The sequence below is a fragment of the Salmo salar genome, chromosome 10 (assembly GCF_965601325.2).
Source record: "Salmo salar chromosome 10, fSalSal1, whole genome shotgun sequence".
Taxonomy (NCBI): Eukaryota; Metazoa; Chordata; class Actinopteri; order Salmoniformes; family Salmonidae; genus Salmo; species Salmo salar.
The window spans coordinates 111,052,967-111,080,264 of record NC_138300.1 but is presented as its reverse complement, the minus strand read 5'-3'; the positions used below and the strand labels follow the sequence as shown (position 1 = coordinate 111,080,264).

Here is a 27,298-nt window from a genome sequence, read left to right as displayed (position 1 = left end):
GTGTGTGTGTGTGTGTGTGTGTGCGTGTCTGTGGGTGTGTGTGTGTGTGTTTGTGTGTGTGTACCTTTTCAGTGTGGCCATCACTGAGTGTGACTCCCCTGTCACCTTGACAACATGGACCTGTTCTTAGACCCAACTCATATAGCCACTACTTCCACCTAAGACAACATGAATCTGTCCTCAGTCACAACTCATTTAGCCACTACTACCACCTTAGACAACATGGACCTGTCCTGAGACACAACTCATATAGACATAAAGTCAAGACCCAAGTGTCAAATTTTGAAATTTGAAATTTCTTTCCAAAATGTATCACCATCTAAAAAAGTGCTTTCTGGACAGTTTTTCGAAATTCTTTACATTTTTTGGGTCAATTATACATGTATAAGAACTGTATAAACATACCCTTGTCATATTTTATTGAGTTGTCCATAAGGCATATGTTTTGTCCATTTGCAATATGCTATCAAAGGAAGTCAAAAGTCGAAGTCAAAAGTCAGTAAAACATTGCCAAATTAATAAGAAATGTCCAAATGCAATATATAAGTATTGAAGGTGCCAAATCAGGATGTTATGTCCATTTGCCATATATGATCATAGGAAGTCAGGTCCCGAACCCAAAAGTCAGTGAACCATGTCCAAATGGCATTTATACTGCCAAAATGATATATATCACTATGTTAAGCCCTGAATCAACCTAGAAGGTCTATAAGTAATGTATGATGAGAGAGAAGTGGGACTGTTTTTATTTAACCTCTCTAGGGTAGGGGGCAGTATTTTCACGGCCGGATAAAAAATGTACCCGATTTAAACTGGTTACTACTCTTTTCCAGAAACGAGAATATGCATATAATTGGTAGATTTGGATAGAAAACACTCTAAAGTTTATAAAACTGTTTGAATGGTGTCTGTGAGTATAACAGAACTCATATGGCAGGCCAAAACCTGAGAAGATTCCATAGAGGAAGTGCCCTCTCTGACCATTTCTTGTGCTTCTGTGGCATCTCTGTCGAAAATACAGGATCTCTGCTGTAACGTGACAATTTCTAAGGCTCCAATAGGCACCAGAAAATGGAATGAGATCTCTGCTGTCTCTGGGCTAGGTACAGGAGCACTGTTTGTGAGTGGTCAGGCTGGTGGCTCAGAAACAGGAGATGCACAGCCCCAAGAAGTGGCTATTACATTTACGTCATTTAGCAGACGCTCTTATCCAGAGCAACTTACAGTAGTGATTGCATACATTTCATACATTTTTTTTTGGTACTGGCCCCCCGTGGGAATCGAACCCACAACCCTGGCATTGCACACACCATACTGGCGTTGCAAACACCATGCTCTACCAACTGAGCCACAGGGAAGGCCATGTTTTTCTTTCAGCCTTTGAACGAAAACAACGTCGCCCGGTTGGAATCTTATTGCTATTTTACGAGAAAAATAGCATAAAAATTGATTTTAAACAGCGTTTGACATGCTTCGAAGTACGGTAATGGAACATTTTGAATTTATTTCTGTCGATATGCGCTCCTGCGTTACCCTTTGGATAGTGACCTGAACGCACGAACAAAATGGGGGTATTTGGACATAAATATGGATTATTTGGAATCAAAACAACATTTGTTGTTGAAGTAGAAGTCCTGGGAGTGGATTCTGACGAAGAACAGCAAAGGTAATCCATTTTTTCTAATAGTAATTCTGAGTTTTGTGAGCCCCGATGTTGGCGGGTGTCTGAATAGCTAGCCTTGATGGCCGAGCTATATACTCAGAATATTGCAAAATGTGCTTTCGCCGAAAAGCTATTTTAAAATCTGACATAGCGATTGCATAAAGGAGTTCTGTATCTATAATTCTTAAAATAATTGTTATGTATTTTGTCAACGTTTATGATGAGTAATTTAGTAAATTCACCGGAAGTTTTCGGTGGGTATGCTAGTTCTGAACATCACATGCTAATGTAAAAAGCTGTTTTTTGATATAAATATGAACTTGATTGAACAAAACATGCATGTATTGTATAACATAATGTCCTAGGAGTGTCATCTGATGAAGATCATCGAAGGTTAGTGCTGCATTTAGCTGTGGTTTGGGTTTTTGTGACATATATGCTTGCTTTGAAAATGACTGTGTGATTATTTTTGGATGGGTACTCTCCTGACATAATCTAATGTTTTGCTTTCGCTGTAAAGCCTTTTTGAAATCGGACAATGTGGTTAGATTAACGAGAGTCTTGTCTTTCAAATGGTGTAAATTAGTCGTGTGTTTGAAAAATAGAAATTATAGATTTTTTTAGGTTTTTGTATTTCGCGCCATGCGACCCCATTGGCTGTTGGCTAGGGGTTCCGCTGGCGGAACGCCTAGATGTAAGAACTTAACTCAAAAAGCGTTGAGGCCTCGACGCCATCTTGTTTCTGGGCTAACAGCCCATTTGTCCAAACCTATGCTCACCAAGTTTCGTCTTCGAAGTCTTTTCCGTTTAGGAGAAATGGCTATGTCGTGATTGTTGATATTTTGTACATTTGCAATAAGATTTAATTCACCATCTGGTGGAATTTACCGGGACAGCGGAAAAATGACCAAAATTGGAACATTTTATAAAACGGAAACCAAATGTCCGAGAGACTTCGTTCGATGACTTCCCGGAAGATCTTGCCCAGGTACACGGCCCGCCGCATTCGGCGAATTTTAGAAACATTCGCGGACATCTAGTAAGGGACCGTCCATTTGCAATATGGAGATTCTCATCAATCATACAGCAAATGCCGACAAGTGCCCTTCATGTATGAAAGTTTTCACATAGGAAGTCTTCACATAAGCCTTTAATCAGTTTTTTATTTTAGACATCCTTTGTGTTTTAAGTTTGATTTGATAAAGCTATGGGGAAAGAGCTTGTTCTGTACGTACGTAATGAAGTCTCCCTCCCAGGCTATGACCCTCTTGATGATCTTCTGCTGGGGGTTCTTGGGATATTTACATTTACATTTAAGTCATTTAGCAGACGCTCTTATCCAGAGCGACTTACAAATTGGTGCATTCACCTTATGATATCCAGTGGAACAACCACTTTACAATAGTGCATCTAAATCTTTTAAGGGGGGGGGGGGTTAGAAGAATTACTTTATCCTATCCTAGGTATTCCTTAAAGAGGTGGGGTTCCAGGTGTCTACGGGAGGTGGTGATTGACTCCGCTGTCCTGGCGTCGTGAGGGAGCTTGTTCCACCATTGGGGTGCCAGAGCAGCGAACAGTTTTGACTGGGCTGAGCGGGAACTGTGCTTCCTCAGAGGTAGGGGGGCCAGCAGGCCAGAGGTGGATGAACGCAGTGCCCTTGTTTGGGTGTAGGGCCTGATCAGAGCCTGAAGGTATGGAGGTGCCGTTCCCTTCACAGCTCCGTAGGCAATCACCATGGTCTTGTAGCGGATGCGAGCTTCAACTGGAAGCCAGTGGAGAGAGCGGAGGAGCGGGGTGACGTGAGAGAACTTGGGAAGGTTGAACACCAGACGGGCTGCGGCGTTCTGGATGAGTTGTAGGGGTTTAATGGCACAGGCAGGGAGCCCAGCCAACAGCGAGTTGCAGTAATCCAGACGGGAGATGACAAGTGCCTGGATTAGGACCTGCGCCGCTTCCTGTGTGAGGCAGGGTCGTACTCTGCGAATGTTGTAGAGCATGAACCTACAGGATCGGGTCACCGCCTTGATGTTAGTGGAGAACGACAGGGTGTTGTCCAGGATCACGCCAAGGTTCTTAGCACTCTGGGAGGAGGACACAAGGGAGTTGTCAACCGTGATGGCCAGATCATGGAACGGGCAGTCCTTCCCCTGGAGGAAGAGCAGCTCCGTCTTGTCGAGGTTCAGCTTGAGGTGGTGATCCGTCATCCACACTGATATGTCTGACAGACATGCAGAGATGCGATTCGCCGCCTGGTTATCAGAAGGGGGAAAGGAGAAGATTAATTGTGTGTCGTCTGCATAGCAATGATAGGAGAGACCATGTGAGGATATGACAGAGCCAAGTGACTTGGTGTATAGCGAGAATAGGAGAGGGCCTAGAACAGAGCCCTGGGGGACACCAGTGGTGAGAGCGCATGGTGCGGAGACAGATTCTCGCCACGCCACCTGGTAGGAGCGACCTGTCAGGTATGACGCAATCCAAATGTGGGCCGCGCCGGAGATGCCCAACTCAGAGAGGGTGGAGAGGAGGATCTGATGGTTCACAGTATCAAAGGCAGCAGATAGGTCTAGAAGGATGAGAGCAGAGGAGAGAGAGTTAGCTTTAGCAGTGCGGAGAGCCTCCGTGACACAGAGAAGAGCAGTCTCAGTTGAATGCCCAGTCTTGAAACCTGACTGATTAGGATCAAGAAGGTCATTCTGAGAGAGATAGCAGGAGAGCTGGCCAAGGACGGCACGTTCAAGAGTTTTGGAGAGAAAAGAAAGAAGGGATACTGGTCTGTAGTTGTTGACATCGGAGGGATCGAGTATAGGTTTTTTCAGAAGTGGTGCAACTCTCGCTCTCTTGAAGACCGAAGGGACGTAGCCAGCGGTCAAGGATGAGTTGATGAGCGAGGTGAGGTAGGGGAGAAGGTCTCCGGAAATGGTCTGGAGAAGAGAGGAGGGGATAGGGTCAAGTGGGCAGGTTGTTGGGCGGCCAGCCGTCACAAGACGCGAGATTTCATCTGGAGAGAGAGGGGAGAAAGAGGTCAAAGCACAGGGTAGGGCAGTGTGAGCAGGACCAGCGGTGTCGTTTGACTTAGCAAACGAGGATCGGATATCGTCAACCTTCTTTTCAAAATGGTTGACGAAGTCATCCGCAGAGAGGGAGGAGGGGGGGGGGGGGGGAGAATTCAGGAGGGAGGAGAAGGTAGCAAAGAGCTTCCTAGGGTTAGAGGCAGATGCTTGGAATTTAGAGTGGTAGAAAGTGGCTTTAGCAGCAGAGACAGAAGAGGAGCATGTAGAGAGGAGGGAGTGAAAGGATGCCAGGTCCGCAGGGAGGCGAGTTTTCCTCCATTTCCGCTCGGCTGCCCGGAGCCCTGTTCTGTGAGCTCGTAGTGAGTCGTCGAGCCACGGAGCAGGAGGGGAGGACCGAGCCGGCCTGGAGGATAGGGGACAGAGAAAATCAAAGGATGCAGAAAGGGAGGAGAGGAGGGTTGAGGAGGCAGAATCAGGAGATAGGTTGGAGAAGGTTTGAGCAGAGGGAAGAGATGATAGGATGGAAGAGGAGAGAGTAGCGGGAGAGAGAGAGCGAAGGTTGGGACGGCGCAATACCATCCGAGTAGGGGCAGAGTGAGAAGTGTTGGATGAGAGCAAGAGGGAAAAGGATACAAGGTAGTGGTCGGAGATTTGGAGGGGAGTTGCAATGAGATTAGTGGAAGAACAGCATCTAGTAAAGATGAGGTCAAGCGTATTGCCTGCCTTGTGAGTAGGGGGGGAAGGTGAGAGGGTGAGGTCAAAAGAGGAGAGGAGTGGAAAGAAGGAGGCAGAGAGGAATGAGTCAAAGGTAGACGTGGGGAGGTTAAAGTCACCCAGAACTGTGAGAGGTGAGCCATCTTCAGGAAAGGAACTTATCAAGGCGTCAAGCTCATTGATGAACTCTCCAAGGGAACCTGGAGGGCGATAAATGATAAGGATGTTAAGCTTGAAAGGGCTGGCAACTGTGACAGCATGGAATTCAAATGAGGAGATGGACAGATGGGTCAGGGGAGAAAGAGAGAATGTCCACTTGGGAGAGATGAGGATTCCAGTGCCACCACCCCGCTGGCTCGATGCTCTAGGGGTATGCGAGAACACGTAGTCAGACGAGGAGAGAGCAGTAGGAGTAGCAGTGTTATCTGTGGTAATCCATGTTTCCGTCAGCGCCAGGAAGTCTAGGGACTGGAGGGTAGCATAGGCTGAGATGAACTCAGCCTTGTTGGCTGCAGACCGGCAGTTCCAGAGGCTGCCGGAGACCTGGAACTCCACGTGGGTCGTGCGCGCTGGGACCACCAGGATATCTGGAACACACACAATAAATTACATCAATAAATATATTTGATAAAGATACAGCTATGAGATCATAATAAAAATAAAACCATGATCACCAAATACACAGAGAAGAAAAATAAATACAAGTTTTATGTCTTTTACGTCTGTACTGTAAAGCGACCCTATTTACTCTAGTCTACTCTTCAATAAAAAGTACGTAAAAAAGACCCTATTCACAACAGTAGACAGAACTAGAATCAGTGTACCTCCCCAGCAGCAGACATAAATGTCCTATACTGCAGTGAATATTGTGTAGGGTTCAGGTACCAGGATCTCACTCCTCCCCTCATATCACTGTCTTCCCTCTCTTTCCTCTCCATTTCTCAGCAAGTGAACCTCACAACACAGCGGAACACAAACAAACAGTAGCAGCACTATGCTCATCCACAGCCCATGGTAGAGAAAGATCGTTCACTTTGTTTCTAATTAACCCTTCAAGTCCTACTCCAGTCTCCTTTTCAGCTCATTTAACACCTGAACATCTCAATAGGTGATCCAGGTATCCTCATGACACAGCACAAGCTCCTCTATTGTTCCTCAAGCAAGGGGGAGGCCGATGACATCAGAGGGCACCATCAGACCAACTCCTTGAATGTCCTACTCCTGGAAGTTTGCGGTTGTGTAAAAAAAACCACATTTGTTTTACCCTTTAGTGTGTGTACTTTACTGTATTTATACTCAGAATAACAACACTGCAATGACCTCCTTTGCCAAGCAACAAACTACTTCTGCGTAGCCAACAGAGAACAAGATTAACTTTGACATCGACAATGACTGTCCTTTTTGAGGAAATACAAAGCAATGGCATCCACATTCCGGATACAAAATAAGTTTAATAATTGGGTAATATAGAAAAGATATGTAATTATTTTCTCTCTCGCTTGGGTGTGCTGTTCAAGGCCATGATCAATAGCATTGTAATTATCAAAACTTATGGGCTTCTATTCCAGCCACAGATGTATGACTGTGAGGGTACCAGGGAGCCAGAGGTACAAAGGTGTTCAGTTCAGAGTGTCTGGCCAAATGAGGGACACAAAGGCATTGAATAATGACCTGCAGAAACCGCACTTTGTTAAACGCTGCCTTCAAATCTCCCGGAGATTCAAAACCGAAATGCCAGTCTTAATAAGAAGCCACATCCATTCGCCATCCCTCCTCCCATGTTCTCTCACTCAGTCTCCCTCTATCACTCTCTCTTTAACAAACACACAGACACATACACACTCTCTCTGTCACTCCGTTCCTCCTACTCTCTCCCACACATACACACACATTTGGTCTCTTCCTCCCTCCTTCGTCCTCAGGGATACAGGGGATCATGACTGATTGACAGCCCACTCAGCCAATCAGAATTACCAGCAGCTCCAAGAACAGAGCCTGCGATCTGAAGAGGGATTGGACTGTGTGTGTATGTGTGTATGTGTTATTAATGACGGTGGAGCTGGCAGCACCGGAGCATAGTGATGGTTGATCAGCTGAGTGATCTGCTCTCTAACTGCGCTGGAGAAAAGGAGGGATAGACAGAGAACAGCCCCCACCCGATCGCTCTGCTCTGCACCCAGCATCTTTAGCAAGAAAAGACACACACTCACACACACACACACACACACCACACACACACACACACACACACACACACACACACACACACACACACACACACACACACACACACACACACACACACACACACACACACACACACACACACACAACCGAGAGCCTTTCTCTGCCTCTCTCTCAGCTTCTCTCTAACACACACACACACACACACACACACACACACACACACACACACACACACACACACACACACACACACACACACACACACACCACACACACCACACAGTGGAACGGTATCAGAGCTGGAGCTACCTATCTCTCCCTCCCCTCTCCTGTTTTTCTCTCTCTCTCCCTCCCTCTGCCTCTCTCTCTCTCTCTCACACACACACACACAGTGGAACGGTTTTAGAGCTGGAGCTACCCATCTCTCCCTCCCTCTCCTGTTTCGCTCTCTCTCTCTCTCTGCCTCTCTAGCGACGAAAGGAGAAGAAGACGCATGTTCTTGGAAATACACATGAAAAACCTGCTGTGATCTGAGTCTCACACTGTCATGCTGGACTGCTGCTCTAAAGCATGTGGGTTCCAGGCATGAGGGGAATACCTGCTGCTGGTCCATATAGTGTGTGAAGGGACTACCTCCCACTGGTAAGTTTCTATCCATCTCTCTGTCCTATGTGTGTATGAGGCATGTGTGTTTGGTTGGGGTGGTAGAGGGTTGGTTTTCAGTGTGACAATGCGGTAGTCCTTGAGCTGAACCTGTGTCTGTGTGGAGGGAGTTAGCAGCCAAGAAGGCAGAAGGCACAGCCTGCAGTTATGTGGGAGGCTTGGCCGGCGGGAGGGGGTGGGGGGTTGAATTGAGGAAATGAAAGGCTGAGGAGTCCAACACAGGCTTTTGTCATTGCTGCTTAAGGAAACGTTTGGATGAATATGTAGGCTGCAGAGGTTTCAGAGAAGGAACTGCCTGTTATTGGCATCAGGGTGTATTTTGAAAGTGGTGAGAGAGATTTGTGGTTTTCAGGCTGGAGCGGAATGAAGGCGGTGTTATCTCGGCAGCATCACTCTACAGGTACATCTGAGAAAAATATCAAAACTGAAGTATACTCGCCTCTGTGTGTCTGTCAGGGATAGAACAGAAAAGAAGACAAGTCAGGGAATCTGCCATCAGTAGAAAAGACCAGAACTCAACGAGGTAAACCAGTAATAAGCCCAAGGTAAAGAGACCCCTTTTCGTTTTTACTGATGGATCATAACACATAAGTACTGTATGCGTTTACAGTTGGACACTATTTGACTGTGTGTGCCAAGAGGACGAACATAGAGGTTTTCAAAGAGGATTTATTTAGGATTGGTCCGCATCTTTAAGGAATCCAGGTGAGACAGAGCTGGAGTGCTGGGCTGTGGAGAACTCTCCTCTAACCAGAGGAAAAATACATTCCCACCACTGCCTGCCTAATTTACCAGAACAACACCCCCCCGTCTCTCCATCTCTCTCTCACTCTCTTTCACCTCAGCTCATCTTCCTCGTTCTTTCTCGCCATCTCCCATCACCCGGCTGCATTTAGGGCTTGTTCATAATTAAACAACGTCACACTGAGGCATTTTTAGTGAGCAGCAGACCTCATTCAGCACAGTCACAATGTTAGCTACTAAATCGGGGTCAGAAAGATGACTGCATCATTCTGTTTTCAAGAACTAGCCTAATTATGCATAAAATATTCTATTTCTATGCAAAAAATGCACCAATATCATGCTGAATAGCCTGGCTACGAACAGATTTAAAGAGGCAGTCGTCATATAGTCCTCTTCTATGGTCCTTCTGCTTTCCCAAGGTTCTCTATGCAGACTGGTGGGGACTGGAGTGATGAATCCACAAGAGAAAGCAGTACTGGTGCTTTAGACAAAAAGTGAAAGTGTACACGTTGAATCTGTGATGTCACTCTGCAGACATCACTAAAGCAAAGCACACTGACTGGTTGTACAGAAACAAAGTTTGAGAGGAATAGATCACTACAAGATTCTGTACCTCACACTCAACACCATTCCATGCATTAACAATGGCTGCATCTCTCAAAAGACACTATTTACTCTATCAAAAAAAATAATAATTCAGCAGGCTAATTAATATCAATAATGTGAAATAGCATTACTATCAAACATGAATTATTTATGATAAGCAGACGGTTTCTGTTTGTCACTAAAATCTTGACTTAAGATTCACAAGCCAACCTCAAACTCCTGTGTATAACATACCTTAGACAGACTTAGCTCAATTTTGTATTTTTTAGGGGTGAAAACTTCCTTCCAATCCTATCCTCGCTCAATAAAGAGTCAAATGAAAACCACGCCACACAACCTACCTACAAAATCCCCACTATGAGAATATCAGTGTACCGTAGCACATGGATTCAAGGGATGAACAAAGATTGATTTGATACACTGGAAAAACGCATTCCCAGCATATACAGTATGACTCAGATTCTGAAACACTGTTTTTGTTCAAAGTAAATCCCATGCATTTTACAGTTAGAACAGCAGAACTAGTCCTACCTGAGCCTGTGGAAAAGGGCATGTTGACAGCTAACACCCCATGCTTTACCAGTTAAAGTATTACATTAGGTATTTATGCAATGAGCTGTGATAGTGATAGATTAATCCATAGTGAAAAATGTGTGTGGCGAGTTCACTGTACCCTGCAAAACTCATTTTATATGGTGCATACATACAAATAACATTGTAAATCAACAGGCAGGTCATGTTTACATGAATACCATACCTGTGTGTGTGTGTGTGTGTGTGTGTGTGTGTGTGTGTGTGTGTGTGTGTGTGTGTGTGTGTGTGTGTGTGTGTGTGTGTGTGTGTGTGTGTGTGTGTGTGTGTGTGTGTGTGTGTGTGTATGACAGTAGACCATATGAGAGAGGGTAGGTAGGAGGAGGAGGAGGGGATTGGTAGGAAGCCTGGGGGAGTTGACAGCTTAACATCGATCCCTAATTAATTGTTAAATTGCTGTTTATTTGCAGGCGGCGTTGAACAGATGCAAGGGGGATGTCATTATGCATGGCTACCACACAGTGGGTTGGCCTAATGAATGTAGCCATACAGCTAATGCTAATGACAGGCACGGTGCTAGCATAACTAATGCAGGCTTTCATGGTGGGCTGCTCAGGCAGCAATGACAACATGTAGCAGACTGTCATATTGTAGCAGGTAGCGCTAAAGGGTGATATTGTAGCAGGTAGCGCTATAGGGTGATATTGTAGCCTGTAGCGCTATAGGGTGATATTGTAGCCTGTAGCGCTATAGGGAACACGAGGGAGCAGGTCACGTTGAAAGGACAGATTTAGCTTGGATAGATTTAATGGTAAATCAATAAAAAGAGGTGGGGGGGGGGGGGGGGCGGGGGCGGCAATAGAAGAGAGGGGCACTTACATCACTCCATTTTCCTCACCCCACCTCCCCTCCTCTGATCCCATCACCTCCCCTCCTCCGATCCCTTCACCTCCCCTCTTCCGATCCCTTTACTTCCCCTCCTCCGATCCCTTCACCTCCCCTCCTCCGATCCCTTCACCTCCCCTCCTCCGATCCCTTCACCTCCCCTCCCCCGATCCCTTCACCTCCCCTCTTCCGATCCCTTCACTTCCCCTCCTCCGATCCCCTCACTTCCCCTCCTCCGATCCCCTCACTTCCCCTCCTCCGATCCCCTCACCTCCCCTCCTCCGATCCCTTCACCTCCCCTCCTCCCACCATCTCTCCTCTCCTCCCACTCACCCACTCACCTCTCTCCCCTCACCTCTCCTCCCCCACCCCCCCTTACCTCACCTCCCACCCCACCTCACCTTTCCCCCCCTCATCACACCTCACTTCCCACCCCATCACCTCACCTCCCACCCCCTCACCACCCCTCCCCTCCAAACTACAGGACTGATACTAAACAGAAAAGTCAACAACTCTACTGATGCGTCACAAAGTGGTGGCACATTTAATGCTTTTCGAGAGAAAGTGGAGGATGTGACTGAATTGGACATCTGGCACCGATTTAAAAGACTGTGTTAAGAGATGTGTTGCTATACTGGGCTACTGTAAATGCACAAATAAAACACCACTTAGTCCCCAGCAGCTTTTAAATGGCCACTATTTCCATCCTCCATTTTCTATATCACACTGCCTCTAGTACATACCTGTTTTTAAGTACACATGCTTTGTTTTGTCTGTCTACTCTACCCCAACCGGTGCACTCTAACCCAATTCTGTCACATTTCTTTGAGAAGTAACATGACATGTATCAGACAGTGCACATTCATTCATCAACATTCTAATTTTCACATTAACGTTAAAGAGATGGAGTTAGCAACAGAGCAACTTTTCATTCCGTAGTTTAAAAAGCTATTAACGTCCAAAGATTCATTAGGCTCAACAACATCAAGACCAGTAAGATCTGTCACAATACCATGGTATATTAATGTGGCAGAATGTCAGGGTGTCACTTCCCCTTGGCGCGGTGGCGCGCTGCACATCACATCCTTTCCCCTGTATACTGTAGCTGCAGCATGCTCGTCACTCGCTGCCTGACTAGCTGGTGAATAAAACATGGTGGATTGGAACCACTTTATGACATGTCTACTACATTAGGAGGTGGAGGGAAAGAACACACTGCGCTGTGGCCTGTGGACTCTCATCTGGTACAGAGTCTGTTTCACTGTATGAAAAAGGACACTAATATGTTAGGTACGCTACCGTTCACAAAGTTGGGGTCACTCCGTAATGGGTCCGCAGTCAAACGACCTCCACTCATCACTGTCAAACGCTCCCTGAAACATTTCAGCGAGCAAGCCTTTTTAATTGACCTGGCCCTGGTATCCTGGAAGGATATTGACCTCATCCCGTCAGTAGAGGATGCCTGGTTATTTTTTTTTAAATGCCTTCCTCACCATCTTAAATAAGCATGCCCCATTCAAGAAATGTAGAACCAGGAACATATATAGCCCTTGGTTCTCCCCAGACCTGACTGCCCTTAACCAACACAAAAACATCCTATGGCGTTCTGCATTAGCATCAAACAGCCCCCGTGATATGCAACTTTTCAGGGAAGTTAGAAACCAATATACACAGGCAGTTAGAAAAGCTAAGGCTAGCTTTTTCAAGCAGAAATTTGCTTCCTGCAACACAAATTCAAAAAAGTTCTGGGACATTGTAAAGTCCATGGAGAATAAGAACACCTCCTCCCAACTGCCCACTGCACTGAGGATAGGAAACACTGTCACCACCGATAAACCCACTATAATTGAGAATTTCAATAAGCATTTCTTTACGGCTGGCCATGCTTTCCACCTGGCTACCCCTACTGCAGTCAACAGCACTGCACCCCCCACAGCTACTCGCCCAAGCCTTCCCCATTTCTCCTTCTCCCAAATCCATTCAGCTAAAGTTCTGAAAGAGCTGCAAAATATGGACCCCTACAAATCAGCCGGGCTAGACAATCTGGACCCTTTCTTTCTAAAATTATCTGCCGAAATTATTGCAACCCTTATTACTAGCCTTTTCAACCTCTCTTTCGTGTCGTCTGAGATTCCCATAGATTGGAAAGCAGCTGCTGTTATCCCGCTCTTCAAAGGAGGGGACACTCTTGACCCAAATTGCTATAGACCTATATCCATCCTACCCTGCCTTTTGAAGGTCTTCGAAAGCCAAGTCAACAAACAGATTACCGACCATTTTGAATCCCACCGCACCTTCTCCGCTATGCAATCTGGTTTCAGAGCTGGTCATGGGTGCACCTCAGCCACGCTCAAGGTCCTAAACGATATCGTAACCGCCATCGATAAGAAACAATACCGTGCTGCCGTTTTCATTGACCTGGCCAAAGCTTTCGACTCTGTCATCAAATCAAAAATCAAATCAAATTTATTTATATAGCCCTTCGTACATCAGCTGATATCTCAAAGTGCTGTACAGAAACCCAGCCTAAAACCCCAAACAGCAAGCAATGCATGTGAAAGAAGCACAGTGGCTAGGAAAAACTCCCTAGGAAAAACTCCCTAGAAAGGCCAAAAACCTAGGAAGAAACCTAGAGAGGAACCAGGCTATGAGGGGTGGCCAGTCCTCTTCTGGCTGTGCAGGGTGGATATTATAACAGAACATGGTCAAGATGTTAAAATGTTTATAAATGACCAGCATGGTCAAATAATAATAATCATAGTAGTTGTCGAGGGTGCATCAAGCACGTCCGGTGAACAGGTCAGTGTTCCATAGCCGCAGGCAGAACAGTTGAAACTGGAGCAGCAGCACGGCCAGGTGGACTGGGGACAGCAAGGAGTCATCATGCCAGGTAGTCCTGAGGCATGGTCCTAGGGCTCAGGTCCTCCGAGAGAAAGACAGAAAGAGAGAAAGAGAGAAATAGAGAGAGCATATTTAAATTCACACAGGACACCGGATAAGACAAGAGAAATACTCCAGATGTAACAGACTGACCCTAGCCCCCCGACACATAAACTACTGCAGCATAAATACTGGAGGCTGAGACAGGAGGGATCAGAAGACACTGTGGCCCCATCCGATGATACCCCCGGACAGGGCCAAAACAGGCAGGATATAACCCCACCCACTTTGCCAAAGCACAGCCCCCACACCACAGCCCCCACACCCCCGCCCCCACACTGTCAATCACCACATCCTCATCGGCAGACTCAATAGCCTTGGTTTCTCTAATGATTGCATCGCCTGGTTCACCAACTACTTCTCTGATAGAGTTCAGTGTGTCAAATCGGAGGGCCTGTTGTCCGGACCTCTGGCAGTCTCTATGGGGGTGCCACAGGGTTCAATCTTGGGCCAACTCTTTTCTCTGTATACATCAATGATGTCGCTCTTACTGCTGGTGAGTCTCTGATCCATCTCTACGCACACGACATCATTCTGTATACTTCTGGCCCTTCTTTGGACACTGTGTTAACAACCCTCCAGACGAGCTTCAATGCCATACAACTCTCCTTCCGTGGCCCCAAACTGCTCCTAAATACAAGTAAAACTAAATGCATGCTCTTCAACCGATCGCTGCCTGCATCTGCACGCCTGTCCTGCATCACTACTCTGGACGGTTCTCACTTAGAATATTCGGGACAACTACAAATACCTAGGTGTCTGGTTAGACTGTAAACTCTCCTTCCAGACTCACATCAAACATCTCCAATCCAAAGTTAAATCAAGAATTGGCTTCCTATTTCGCAACAAAGCATCCTTCACTTATGCTGCCAAACATACCCTCGTAAAACTGACCATCCTACCGATCCTCGACTTTGGCGATGTCATTTACAAAATAGCCTCCAATACCCTACTCAACAAACTGGATGCAGTCTATCACAGTGCCATCCGTTTTGTCACCAAAGCCCCATATACTACCCACCACTGCGACCTGTACGCTCTCGTTGGCTGGCGTTCGCTTCATAATCGTCGCCAAACCCACTGGCTCCAGGTCACCTACAAGACCCTGCTAGGTAAAGTACCACCTTATCTCCGCTCACTGGTCACTATAGCAGCACCCACCTGTAGCACGCGCTCCAGCAGGTATATCTCTCTGGTCACCCTCAAAGCCAATTCCTCCTTTGGCCGTCTCTCTTTCCAGTTCTCTGCTGCCAATGACTGGAACGAACTACAAAAATCTCTGAAACTGGAAACAGTTATCTCCCTCACTAGCTTTAAGCACCAGCTCTCAGATCAGCTCACAGATCACTGCACCTGTACATAGCCCATCTATAATTTAGCCCAAACAACTACCTCTTCCCCTACTGTATTTATTTATTTTATTTTGATCCTTTGCACCCCATTAACTCCTTTTCTACTTTGCACTTTCTTCTACTACAAATCTACCATTCTAGTGTTTTACTTGCTATATTGTAATTACTTTGCCACCATGGACTTTTTTTTGCCTTTACCTCGCTTATCTCACCTCATTTGCTCACATTGTACATAGACTTATTTTTCTACTGTATTATTGACTGTATATTTGTTTTACTCCATGTGTAACTCTGTGTTGTTGTATGTTGTCGAACTGCTTTGCTTTATCTTGGCCAGGTCGCAATTGTAAATGAGAACTTGTTCTCAACTTGCCTACCTGGTTAAATAAAGGTGAAATAAATAAAAAAACGTAGAAATGTCCTTGTTTTTGAAAGAAAAGCAATATTTTTGTCCATTAAAATAACATCAAATTGATCAGAAATACAGTGTAGAGATTGTTAATGTTGTAAATGACTATTGTAGCTGGAAACGACTGATTTTTAATGTAATATTTCTATAGGCGTACAGAAGACCATTATCAGCAACTATCACTCCTGGGTTGTAATGGCACGTTGCGTTAGCTAATCCAAGTTTATAATTTTAAGTGGCTAATTGATCATTAGAAAACCCTTTCGCAATTATGTTAGCACAGCTGAAAACTGTTGTTCTGATTAGAGAAGCAATAAAACTGTCCTTCTTTAGACTAGTTGAGTATCTGGAGCATCAGCATTTGTGGGTTCGATTACAGGCTCAAAATGGCCAGAAACAAAGAACCTTCTTCTGAAACTCGTCAGCCTATTCTTGTTCTGAGAAATGAAGGCTATTCCATGCGAGAAATTGCCAGGAAACTGAAGATCTTGTACAAAACGCTGTGTACTACTCCTTTCAAAGAGCAACGCAAACTGGCTCTAACCAGAATAGAAAGAGGACCCGGAGCACAACTGAGCAAGAGGTCAAGTACATTAGAGTGTCTAGTTTGAGAAACAGACGCCTCACAAGTCTTCAACTGGCAGCTTCATTAAATAGTACCCGCAAAACACCAGTCTCAACATCAACATTGAAGAGGGGACTCCGGGATGCTGGCAATGTCCTTGCTTGGAAAATGGCTGTGTGATTATTGTTGTCTATGTACTCTCCTAACATAATCTAATGTTTTGCTTTCGCTGGAAAGACTTTTTGAAATCGGACAATGTGGTTAGATTAAGGAGAAGTTTATCTTTAAAATGGTGTAAAATAGTTGTATGTTTGAGAAAGTTGAATTATGACATTTTGTTGTTTTTCAATTTGCCGCCCTGATATTTCACTGGCTGTGTCCCACCTAGCCCATAGAAGTTAATGCTTCTTTAATCAGAACAACAGTTTTCAGCTGTGCTAACATAATTGCGAAAGGGTTTTCTAATAATCAATTAGCCTTTTAAAATGATAAACTTGGATTAGCTAATACAATGTGCAATTGGAACACAGGAGTGATGGTTGCTGATAATGGGCCTCTGTACGCTTCTGTAGATATTCCATAAAAAAATCTGCCATTTCCAGCTACAATAGTCATTTACAACATTAACAATGTCTACACTGTATTTCTGATCAATTTGATGTTATTTTAAAACCTGTTAAGGACAGACGTTCCGCTACCGGAACCCCGTTCCGCCAGCGTGACCCCTCGCCAACAGCCAATGGAATAGCAGGGCGCGAAATACAAAACAACAAAAATCTCATAATTCAAATTTCTTGAACATACAACTATTTTACACCATTTTAAAGTTAAACTTCTCGTTAATCCAACCACATTGTCCGATTTCAAAAAGGCTTTACGGCGAAAGCATAGCATTAGATTATGTTAGTACAGCACCTAGACAAGAAAAACCACACAGCCATTTTCCAAGCAAGGAGAGGCATCACAAAAACCAGAAATACAGCTAAAATGAATCACTAACCTTTGACGATCTTCATCAGATGACACTTCCAGGACTCATGTTACACAATACATGTATATTTTGTTCGATAAAGTTCATATTTATATCCAAAAACCCCATTTTACATTGGCGCGTGATGTTCAGAAAATGTTTTGCCTCCAAAACTTCCGGTGAATGAGCACATCAATTTACAGAAATACTCATCATAAACGTTGATAAAATATACAATAGTTATTGAAAGAATTATAGATACACTTCTCCTTAACCTGTTGTGGCTAGGGGGCAGTAATTTCATGGCCGGATAAAAAACATACCCGATTTAAACTGGTTACTACTCTTGCCCAGAAACGAGAATATGCATATAATTAGTAGATTTGGATAGAAAACACTCTAAAGTTTCTAAAACTGTTTGAATGGTGTCTGTGAGTATAACAGAACTCATATGGCAGGCCAAAACCTGAGAAGATTCCATACAGGAAGTGCCCTGTCTGACAATTTGTTGTCCTTCTGTTGCATCTCTATCAAAAATACAGCATCTGTGCTGTAACGTGACACTTTCTAAGGCTTCCATTGGCTCTCTAAAGCCGCTAGAAAGTGGAATGGGGTGTCTCTGGGCAAAGTACAGCAGCAGAGTTTGTAAGTGGTCAGCCTGGGGACAGTGAGACTGAGATGCGCGTTCACAAGAATTCTCCATTTTTTTCTTTCAGCCTTTGAATGAATACAACGTTGCCCGGTTGGAATATTATCACTATTTTACGAGAAAAATAGCATAAAAATAGATTTTAAACAGCGTTTGACATGCTTCGAAGTACAGTAATGGAATATTTGGAAATTTCTTGTCACGAAATGCGCTCGCGCGTTACCCTTCAGACAGTGACCTGAACGCACGAACAAAACGGAGGTATTTGAATATAACTATGGATTATTTGGAACCAAAACAACATTTGTTGTTGAAGTAGAAGTCCTGGGAGTGCATTCTGACGAAGAACAGCAAAGGTAATCCAATTTTTCTAATAGTAATTCTGAGTTTAGTGAGCCCCAAACTTGGTGGGTGTCAAATTAGCTAGCCTGTGATGGCCGAGCTATGTACTCAGAATATTGCAAAATGTGCTTTCGCCGAAAAGCTATTTTAAAATCTGACATAGCATTTGCATAAAAGAGTTCTGTATCTATAATTCTTAAAATAATTGTTATGTATTTTGTCAACGTTTATCATGAGTAATTTAGTAAATTCACCAGAAGTTTTCAGTGGGTATGCTAGTTCTGAACATCACATGCTAATGTAAAAAGCTGTTTTTTATATAAATATGAACTTGATTGAACAAAACATGCATGTATTGTATAACATAATGTCCTAGGAGTGTCATCTGATGAAGATCATCAAAGGTTAGTGCTGCATTTAGCTGTGGTTTTGGTTTTTGTGACATATATGCTTGCTTTGAAAATGGCTGTGTGATTATTTTTGGCAGGGTACTCTCCTGACATAATCTAATGTTTTGCTTTCGCTGTAAAGCCTTTTTGAAATCGGACAATGTTGTTAGATTAACGAGAGTATTGTCTTTAAAATGGTGTATAATAGTAAATTGAAGTTAGAGCATTTTTGAGGTATTTGTTTTTCGCGCCACGCGATTCCACTGGCTGTTGACTAGAAGTTAATTCAACCGCTGTGTCAGATTTCAAAACAGCTTTACGGCGAAAGCACATTGTTCAATATTCTGAGTACAGAGCTCAGCCATCAAAGCAAGCTATACAGTTACCCGCCAAGTTCTGGTGTCAACAAAACTCAGAAATAGTATTATAAATCTTCACTTACCTTTGCTGATCTTCGTCGGAATGCACTCCCAGGACTCCCATTTCCACAATAAATTTTCATTGGTTCGATAAAGTCCATAATTTATGTCCTAATACCTCCGTTTTGTTTACGCGTTCAGATCACTATTCCAAAGGCACAATGTGCGAGCGCAAAACCCTAGATGAAAAGTAAAAAAAGTTCCGTTACCGTTCATAGAAACATGTCAAACGATGTTTACAATCAATCCTTAGGGTCTTTTTTTATCATAAATCTTCGATAATATTCCAATCGGACAATAGCGTATTCATTACAGAGGAAAAATAAGGAACGGTGCGCCTGTGTGACGGCGCAGTAAACAACTCATTGGCCTCAGCCTAGTCCACTTGTTGAATCACCTCTTATTCTCTCCCCATTCACAGTAGAAGCATGTAACAAGGTTCTAAAGACTGTTGACATCTAGTGGAAGCCTTAGGAAGTACAAAATGACCCCACAGACACTGTAGTTTGGATAGGCAATCACTTGAAAAACTACAAACATCAGATTTCCCACTTCCTGGTTGGACTTTTTCTCAGGTTTTTGCCTGCCATATGAGTTCTGTTATACTCACAGACATCATTCAAACAGTTTTAGAAACTTCAGTGTTTTCTATCCAAATCTACTAATAATATGCAAATACGTGAAAATACTGCCCCCTGTCCCAAATTAATGGACAAAAAACAAGGACATTTCCAAGTGCCCCCAAACTTTTGAAGGTAGTGTATATCAACCCCCTTTCTGCCATACACCCCTAATCCATTTGGAGAATGTCAATATTCAGCACTTAAAAGTGGTAAAATATAGGTGAGTGCAATCATTTTTTGTGAAGTATTCATATGGCTATACTGATTTCCCAGATATTCTTTGTTAGCATGCTAGTGACAGTGCGTTGTTATCTTAATTCCCTATTTATAGAAGTAACAAACACAACTCCATTTTTGTAGTCTTTGATGGGATTTCTGTAAATGTGTTATATTCTTTGTGGTGTTTTAAAAGAGTGCTGCCTTTGAACTGTAACTAACTGTAGCATTTGGGACTTGGGAATGCAATGCACTCTCTACTAAGTGGCAGGTGGCTGAGTCGGGCCGTGTGTGGACTGATCCCTCTGTTTCCTCAGCCCAAATGAGTCCACAGAGGTCAACACCCCTTGACTTAATCGCACAATCAATTGTTTCCTCTTACCACAACCTCCTGGCCTCTAAGGCACAACTTCTACTTGAGAGGGAGAGGGAGAGAGAGAGAGAGAGAGAGAGAGAGAGGAGAGAGAGAGAGAGAGAGAGAGAGAGAGAGAGAGAGAGAGAGAGAGAGAGAGAGGAGAGAGAGAGAGAGAGAGGAGAGAGGTTAAATTATACATTAAATAAGGGATGCTCTGCTGATACAGCTGCAGCATATCAAACAAAAACACAAGTGGTGAAGAAATCCCTAAGGGAGCTAAATAAGATAAATAACTAGAAAATATATTATAGTGCATGGCATTATCACCCGTGTTAAACACAACTTGACAATACGTTATACAAGTGGATGGCACACCACTTGTATTAAACACAACTAGACAATACCCATGTTAAACACAACTAGACAATATACATGTGCATGGCGTTACCACCCGTGTTAAACACAACTAGACAATACGTTATACAAGTGGATAGCACACCACCCATATTAAACACAACTAGACAATACGTTATACATGTGCATGGCGCTATCACCCATGTTAAACACAACTAGACAATACGTTATACAAGTGGATAGCACACCACCCATATTAAACACAACTAGACAATACGTTATACATGTGCATGGCGCTATCACCCATGTTAAACACAACTAGACAATACGTTATACAAGTGGATAGCACACCACCCATATTAAACACAACTAGACAATACGTTATACATGTGCATGGCGTTATCACCCGTGTTAAACACAAGCAAGGAGTGTTAGCTACCCGTCGGAGATGAGCCTTTCTATTGAAATGGCATCACAAAGCAACAGCAGCAGCTTTCCAATACATCTTCACCTCATCTCAACTATTCTTCCCGCAACTAAAGATACTTTATTAACATAATGTTGGAAGAACATTTACCACCACTCAAACGTCCATTTGATCTAATTATGAGCGGAAGGCATGTGAGTGAAGTAACAACAGGCTCTTAGCATTAAGTAATAAAAAGGGAAATTAGCGTGAGCTTCGTGGAAGCAAACAGGAGAGCATCGCTCATTAAGTTTAGAATTCAATACTTGCTCTCCTTATTAGCATGGGGGTTGTTTTCTTTTAAGTATATTTTTTCGATCTACTGTGAAAAACATATTTACATAATATGGTTACACACCCTCTCCCACCTGGGCCACGAGGAGGAATCTCTTGCCAATAAAACCATTCCCTTGTATGAAACCATGAAATAAAGGAGTCTGAAAATGATTGTTGCAAATGATAGCTAGCATTACCACACTTAAGTATTTATTTCAACACTTGACCTTAATAGCTTAGAAATGAAACACCAAATGTGTGTGGATATTACACGTGCTGTATAATATCAGGCACAGAGCAGCTTGGACAGAATCTGAACACAGGTCCTACACAGATGGCTGAGCACAAGAACATTAGGCACAAAAAATAGAAACAACCAGCAAAAATATTTTTGCCTCTTGATTCCACCTGTGTGTGTTGACTGACTGCCATAAACAAGCTAATATATGCACGGTGCTCTGTCATAGGGAGTCTTCATCAGCAGCCCTGCTCTTATAGCCTTACAGACAGCTTCATCTACTATCACACACGGAGCCGTGGCTTCTGCACTCAAGGTCACAAATTAATCAAAGCATCAATATGTGCAGTCGACATAAGCAAACCCCGGCACAGACCTGTCACCTGTAGGAACCACTTTGATTCAACTCATAAATAATGCAGGAGAGGATGAAGAGACAGAACAAGACTTGTAGCAAGCTTCAGAGATATTTTGGGAGAATCTGAATTGCCTTGAGGTCATATACTCCAGTTGAAGTGATCGTGGGTAGTTGTGTGTGAGTGCAACAGTTGCTGCGTGCATGTGAATACGTAGTTCACAACGGCAGAGTTAGGGTGGATGACGAAATGTAGCTAATTAGGGTGTATGGTAAAACTGGGATAGGCTCTGGCTCACAATGTTTTAGCTGTTCAAACTGTTCTTGATGCAAAGTTTTTGGGAAATGTTTTGGGGGGATTTGTATTACTGCTGTGAGCAAGATATGAATCGCTGTTTAAAATTCCAGATCCTCTGGCAGATCCCTTGCCCTGCAGGGATATTAAGTGACTCCAAAGTGCTATTGTGTGCATCCAAAATAGCACCATATTTCCTATATTATACTACTTTTGACTAGGGCCCATAAGGCTCTGGTCAAAAGTAGTGCACTATATAGGAAATAGGGTGCCATTTGGGACGCACTTTTATTAGCCACCAACCTGTCAAATAATATATATAAGGTCAAGTCAATCATAACTCATAATTTTGATGGCGAAGTGAAAGCAATAAAATCAAACGAGCGTAGAATATGTCTCAATATTCCTAAATGTCAATATATGCCTCAGTCTCCCAATAATGCCATGTAGTACTGAGTGTATTTTTTCTGATATTTTTCTCCCCAGATGGAAATTGACACGACGAGTGACTGTGATTGAGGATAATAATGATGGAAGACAGAGTGATCCATCCCCAGCCCAAGCCAGAGCGTTCCTCCTCAACCCTCCCTGTTCTTCACCGACAGACTTCCTGAAGGATACATTGACCTTCACACATCCAACTTGCCTGACAACCTGGCACAGTGTAAATTGAAGAAAGGCTGCTCCTTTCCTCATTGCCAAGGACTAGACAACGACTACAAAAAGGCCAAAGCTTTAGGGACCAGGCATCAGCAGAAATCCGTTCTGTCTCACTGCGGTAACAAATGAGCCTTTATTTGTGAAGTTAACAGTGCTAACAGCTGACTCCATAAGGACCAATTTCTAGTTCAAGGTAATAGGGGGCCAAGATGAAGAAGACTGCGTTCTTGGCTTGTTTGTTAGCGGAGCTAGCTCTGACAGCCTTTGTTCTGGCCTCGGAGGGGGGCGCTGCTCATTGTTCTGCATTGTGCCGGTGTGAGATACGACCCTGGTTCTCTCCAAGCTCTATTTATACCGAGGCTCCCACGGTGGACTGTAATGACTTAGGCCTATCAACAATGCCAGAGAGACTGCCCTCAGACACACAGGTGCTATTGTTACAGACCAACAATATCATCAGTGTTGAGAAACCTTTGGATTACCTGGCTAATATCACAGAGATAGATTTATCCCAGAATAACATATCCTCTGTGAGCGATGTCCATCTGGGTCCTCTTCCCCAGCTGCTGTCACTGCACATGGAGGAGAACTGGGTTCAGGCACTGTCAGACAACTGTCTCCCATCCCTGCCCAACCTCCAGGAGTTCTACATCAACCACAACCTGATCTCATCCATCAGTCCTGGTGCTTTTAGAGGGCTAGGGAGGCTCCTGCGGCTCCATCTCAACTCCAACCACCTCAGGGGCATCAACAGGGTGTGGTTTCAGCCTCTGCCCCGCCTGGAGATCCTGATGATTGGGGAGAACCCCATCGCCCAATTGTCAGACATGAACTTCAAGCCCCTGGTCAACCTACGCAGCTTGGTTCTGGCCAGGATGAATCTCTCCGAAATCCCAGATGAAACTCTGGTTGGCCTCGACAACCTGGAGAGTGTTTCATTTTTCGACAACCTGTTTGACAGAGTGCCACAAGCCGCTCTGAAGAAAGCCAAGAGCCTGAAGTTTCTGGATCTCAACAAGAACCCCATCGAGAGGATTCAGAGAGGGGACTTTGTGGACATGATCCACCTCAAAGAGTTGGGCATCAACAGCATGCCTGTGCTGGTGTCCATCGACAGCTTCGCCCTCAACAATCTTCCAGAGCTGACCAAGATCGAGGCCACCAACAACCCCAAGCTCTCCTACATCCACCCCAATGCCTTCCACAAGTTGCCGAGACTCGAGACACTGATGCTGAACAGCAATGCCCTCAGCGCTCTTCACCACAGCACCGTGGACTCCCTGCCCAACCTGCGTGAGGTTAGCATGCACAGCAACCCCATCCGCTGCGACTGCGTCATCCGCTGGATCAACATGAACCAGACCGGCGTGCGCTTCATGGAGCCAGATTCCCTCTTCTGTGTGGATCCGCCGGAGTACCAGGGCCAGCACGTCCGCAAGGTCCACTTCAGAGAGATGACCGAGATTTGCCTCCCGCTCATCTCGCCCGGGAGCCTCCCAGATCGTGTCACCGTTGGGAAAAGGAGCTCAGTGACGCTTCACTGCCGGGCATTCGGAGAGCCGGAGCCAGAGATATACTGGGTCACCCCCTCCGGGGACAGAGTCCTGCCCAACAGTGTGTCTGATAAGTACTACATGCATCCAGAGGGGACCTTTGACATCTATGACACTACCATGCTTGAGGCAGGGCTGTACACCTGTGTCGCTCACAATCTTGTTGGTGCAGACCTCAAGTCTGTGTTGTTGGTGGTAGATGGATACTTTCCACATCCTTCTGATAATGGCAATGCTTTACATGTGGACGTTAGATCAGTGCAGCCCAACTCTGTTTCAGTGTCTTGGGATAATACTCACGGTGGTCTTATATCCAATATAAAGTGGTTCACAATGGCAAATGCTAAGCATCCCTCCATGGCATACACTGCTAGAGTACCAACCGATGTGAAGGTGTATCGTCTCACCCACCTGAACCCCTCCACCCAGTACCGGGTGTGTGTGGAAGTCACGAGCATGCAGCTCAGACACAACAAGGACTGTGTCAATGTCACCACAAAGGGACTGGCTTACACGGTGGAGAGCAGTGAGAAGTGGGACACAGTGGTGATGGCTGCATGTGCTGTGCTTTTCATCGTGGTCGCTGTGGCTTGCTCCATCATATACACATCTCTGCAAAGCCAACACTTTTACAGGAAGTTGATGGTGGACCAAACTGAGTCAATGCTGGGTCCTAGCACCCGCCCCAGCTCCGCCTCTTCTCTCACAGAACTCTGTGTGGCTGGAGTCAAGGTGAAGGCAACCGTAATAGACTTGCCAGACAACTCCATGTAATGAAAGAAACGGCCTTGGAGCAGGAAAATGAATGTTCTGGATTTTAAACAAGGTGAAAGAGTGTTGGACATGTGTGATTCATGTGCCCTCTTTTCATGACAATGACAGAGCATTGGGTTCTGGAACTCCTGGAACTTGGAACACATGATGGAACCATAAGCCGGCGCCCTCACGCATAAATACGTAACCAGCTAATCCCAGACCCACAGACTCTTTTATACAACACAATTATGTCATTGCAGCAAAAACGTGCACAGACAGGTATCTAGATTGCGATATACGTGGCTACTGATCGGTCATTCATGCAGTGCAACTGCAAAAAAGCACAGCACAAAGACTGTGTCTTCTCTCTCGGTTATTGACTTGTGCTTTATAACGCCTTGTGGAGATGTCTTTGTGGTCCACAATGAGGAATATTTTCTGTGCTGTTTAAATAAACCTCAAGGGCCATAAGTAAGAAATAGCACTCGTATACAGTTTATAATTGGCAAAACTTGTTAGACTAGTAGACAATAACAGTGTATATGTAAACAATTTTATGATCAAATAATTTTTTTTCATTAAAAAGTACATTGTATTTTAATTGAAATGTAATGCTTTCTCTTACTTACTTGAAATTGTAATTACGAAAGACCCAACTTCAAGGATGACTTGCTTAGAACAATCTGAATACGATATTGGGATGCTCTGAAAGGAACAATCTAAGCTTCCTTTATCAATAACACTCAGCTATCCATGAAATGCAAAATGTTATAATTCATAAATATGAATCCCATAAATCTTTTCATATCACTGTCTAAACCATGCAAAAGGAAAACAGTGTGATGTAGACAAACACAATTACTGGGACTGCCCTTGAAGGCGGACATTTTAACATTGTTACTAAAATGCAATCTCAGGCAGGACGACGTGTTTTGGCAATGACTGGGGAGTAAGAGAGAGTGTGTGTGTATATAACTTACACACTGTACTTCATATATGTGTGTGTGTGTGTGTGGCATCAGAGAAACCCAATGACTTTGAATTGCAATATATTCTCTTTCATTTAAAACCCAATATGGATTCCTAACATAAACCTCAGAGAGGTGATGAATCGGCGTCACATGCGGACTGATGGGGGCATTTATCAGAGGGACTCCGCCATATATCAACTGAGTTTCAGCACCTTGGACAGGGCTTTTAGAGTGGAGCCATTTGTCACCGCCACGGGAGCTAAAATATGACCCATTAGAGCGCAGGTAGTGCATAGGTCAGCGAGAACACATGGAGGCTGCTAGCACCGGAGCGCGGTGCGGTGCGCCCCTTCCCTCCGTGACACTGGCGAGACACGGATGCCATTACAGGAACAGCTCAGCAACTCTTGGGCTCGTTTGTTAAGCACTTCACATTATCGCCACCCACCGAGAGGGGAAGGAGACAAATGGAGCGCAAAACGAGGACAAAGTGTCTACTAGGGCTAGAAGTCAGTATGAACAGGGACAGGATAGACAAGGTGCAGGTTTGATATATTGAAGGTGGAACAACAGTACTGCTGTAGGTATTAGAGATGTGTGTATGTTTTTATTTGACTGCACAGTGAGATAATTGCACAACAAGATAACAACAAGATAAGAATGCTCATTAAGGGAACTTGAGTCTTTAGTATATTCCCTGGTTCATTAGGGTAGCTTACTTGAAAGGAGAGCTCTCAGAGAAGAACTGACAGGACCTCCACTGAGGTTTCATCACACATTTTTTACTCCTCCGTTCACCTAGTTTGAACTCCAGATAACCCCACATGAGAGCAAATGATATGTCAACATGCAATCCACTCAGAGAAAAGGAAATAATATCTCATAAAATGTTCACACATGCAAAAAAGCTATTTTACAATAAAGGCCCGATGGCAATATTCCCTTCTGTTGTTATTGTTTGTGCACCACCTGGGGGCACGCAATATGGTGAGAAAAACAGGAAAGAAACTGTTACATATGTTAAGTATTGCTCACATAAACTCCCACCGTGCCATATTACAAGGAATTGTAACTGTTAAAATTCCTTGCCGTAATAGCACTGAGAAACTGTTCCTAACAATAAACAAGTTCAACCCCT

At 44.3% G+C, this 27,298-nt stretch overlaps 2 protein-coding genes across 2 annotated transcripts in view; one reads left to right on the top strand and one right to left on the bottom strand.

The window, feature by feature from the left end:
• The window catches only part of LOC106561580 (mitochondrial inner membrane protease subunit 2), a 257,221-nt gene that overhangs the window by 55,674 nt on the left and 174,249 nt on the right, over nt 1–27,298 (bottom strand). Inside the window, 1 exon segment of the mRNA XM_045688754.1 lies at nt 2,899–2,954. Within this exon segment, the coding sequence (XP_045544710.1) occupies nt 2,899–2,954 (56 nt within the window).
• On the top strand, nt 7,930–27,297 carry LOC106561516 (leucine-rich repeat neuronal protein 3). Its single transcript, XM_014125564.3, has 2 exons — nt 7,930–8,220; nt 22,707–27,297. The coding sequence occupies exon 2, from the start codon at nt 23,090–23,092 to the stop codon at nt 25,205–25,207; it is 2,118 nt and encodes a 705-aa protein (XP_013981039.1). The 5' UTR covers nt 7,930–8,220; nt 22,707–23,089; the 3' UTR covers nt 25,208–27,297.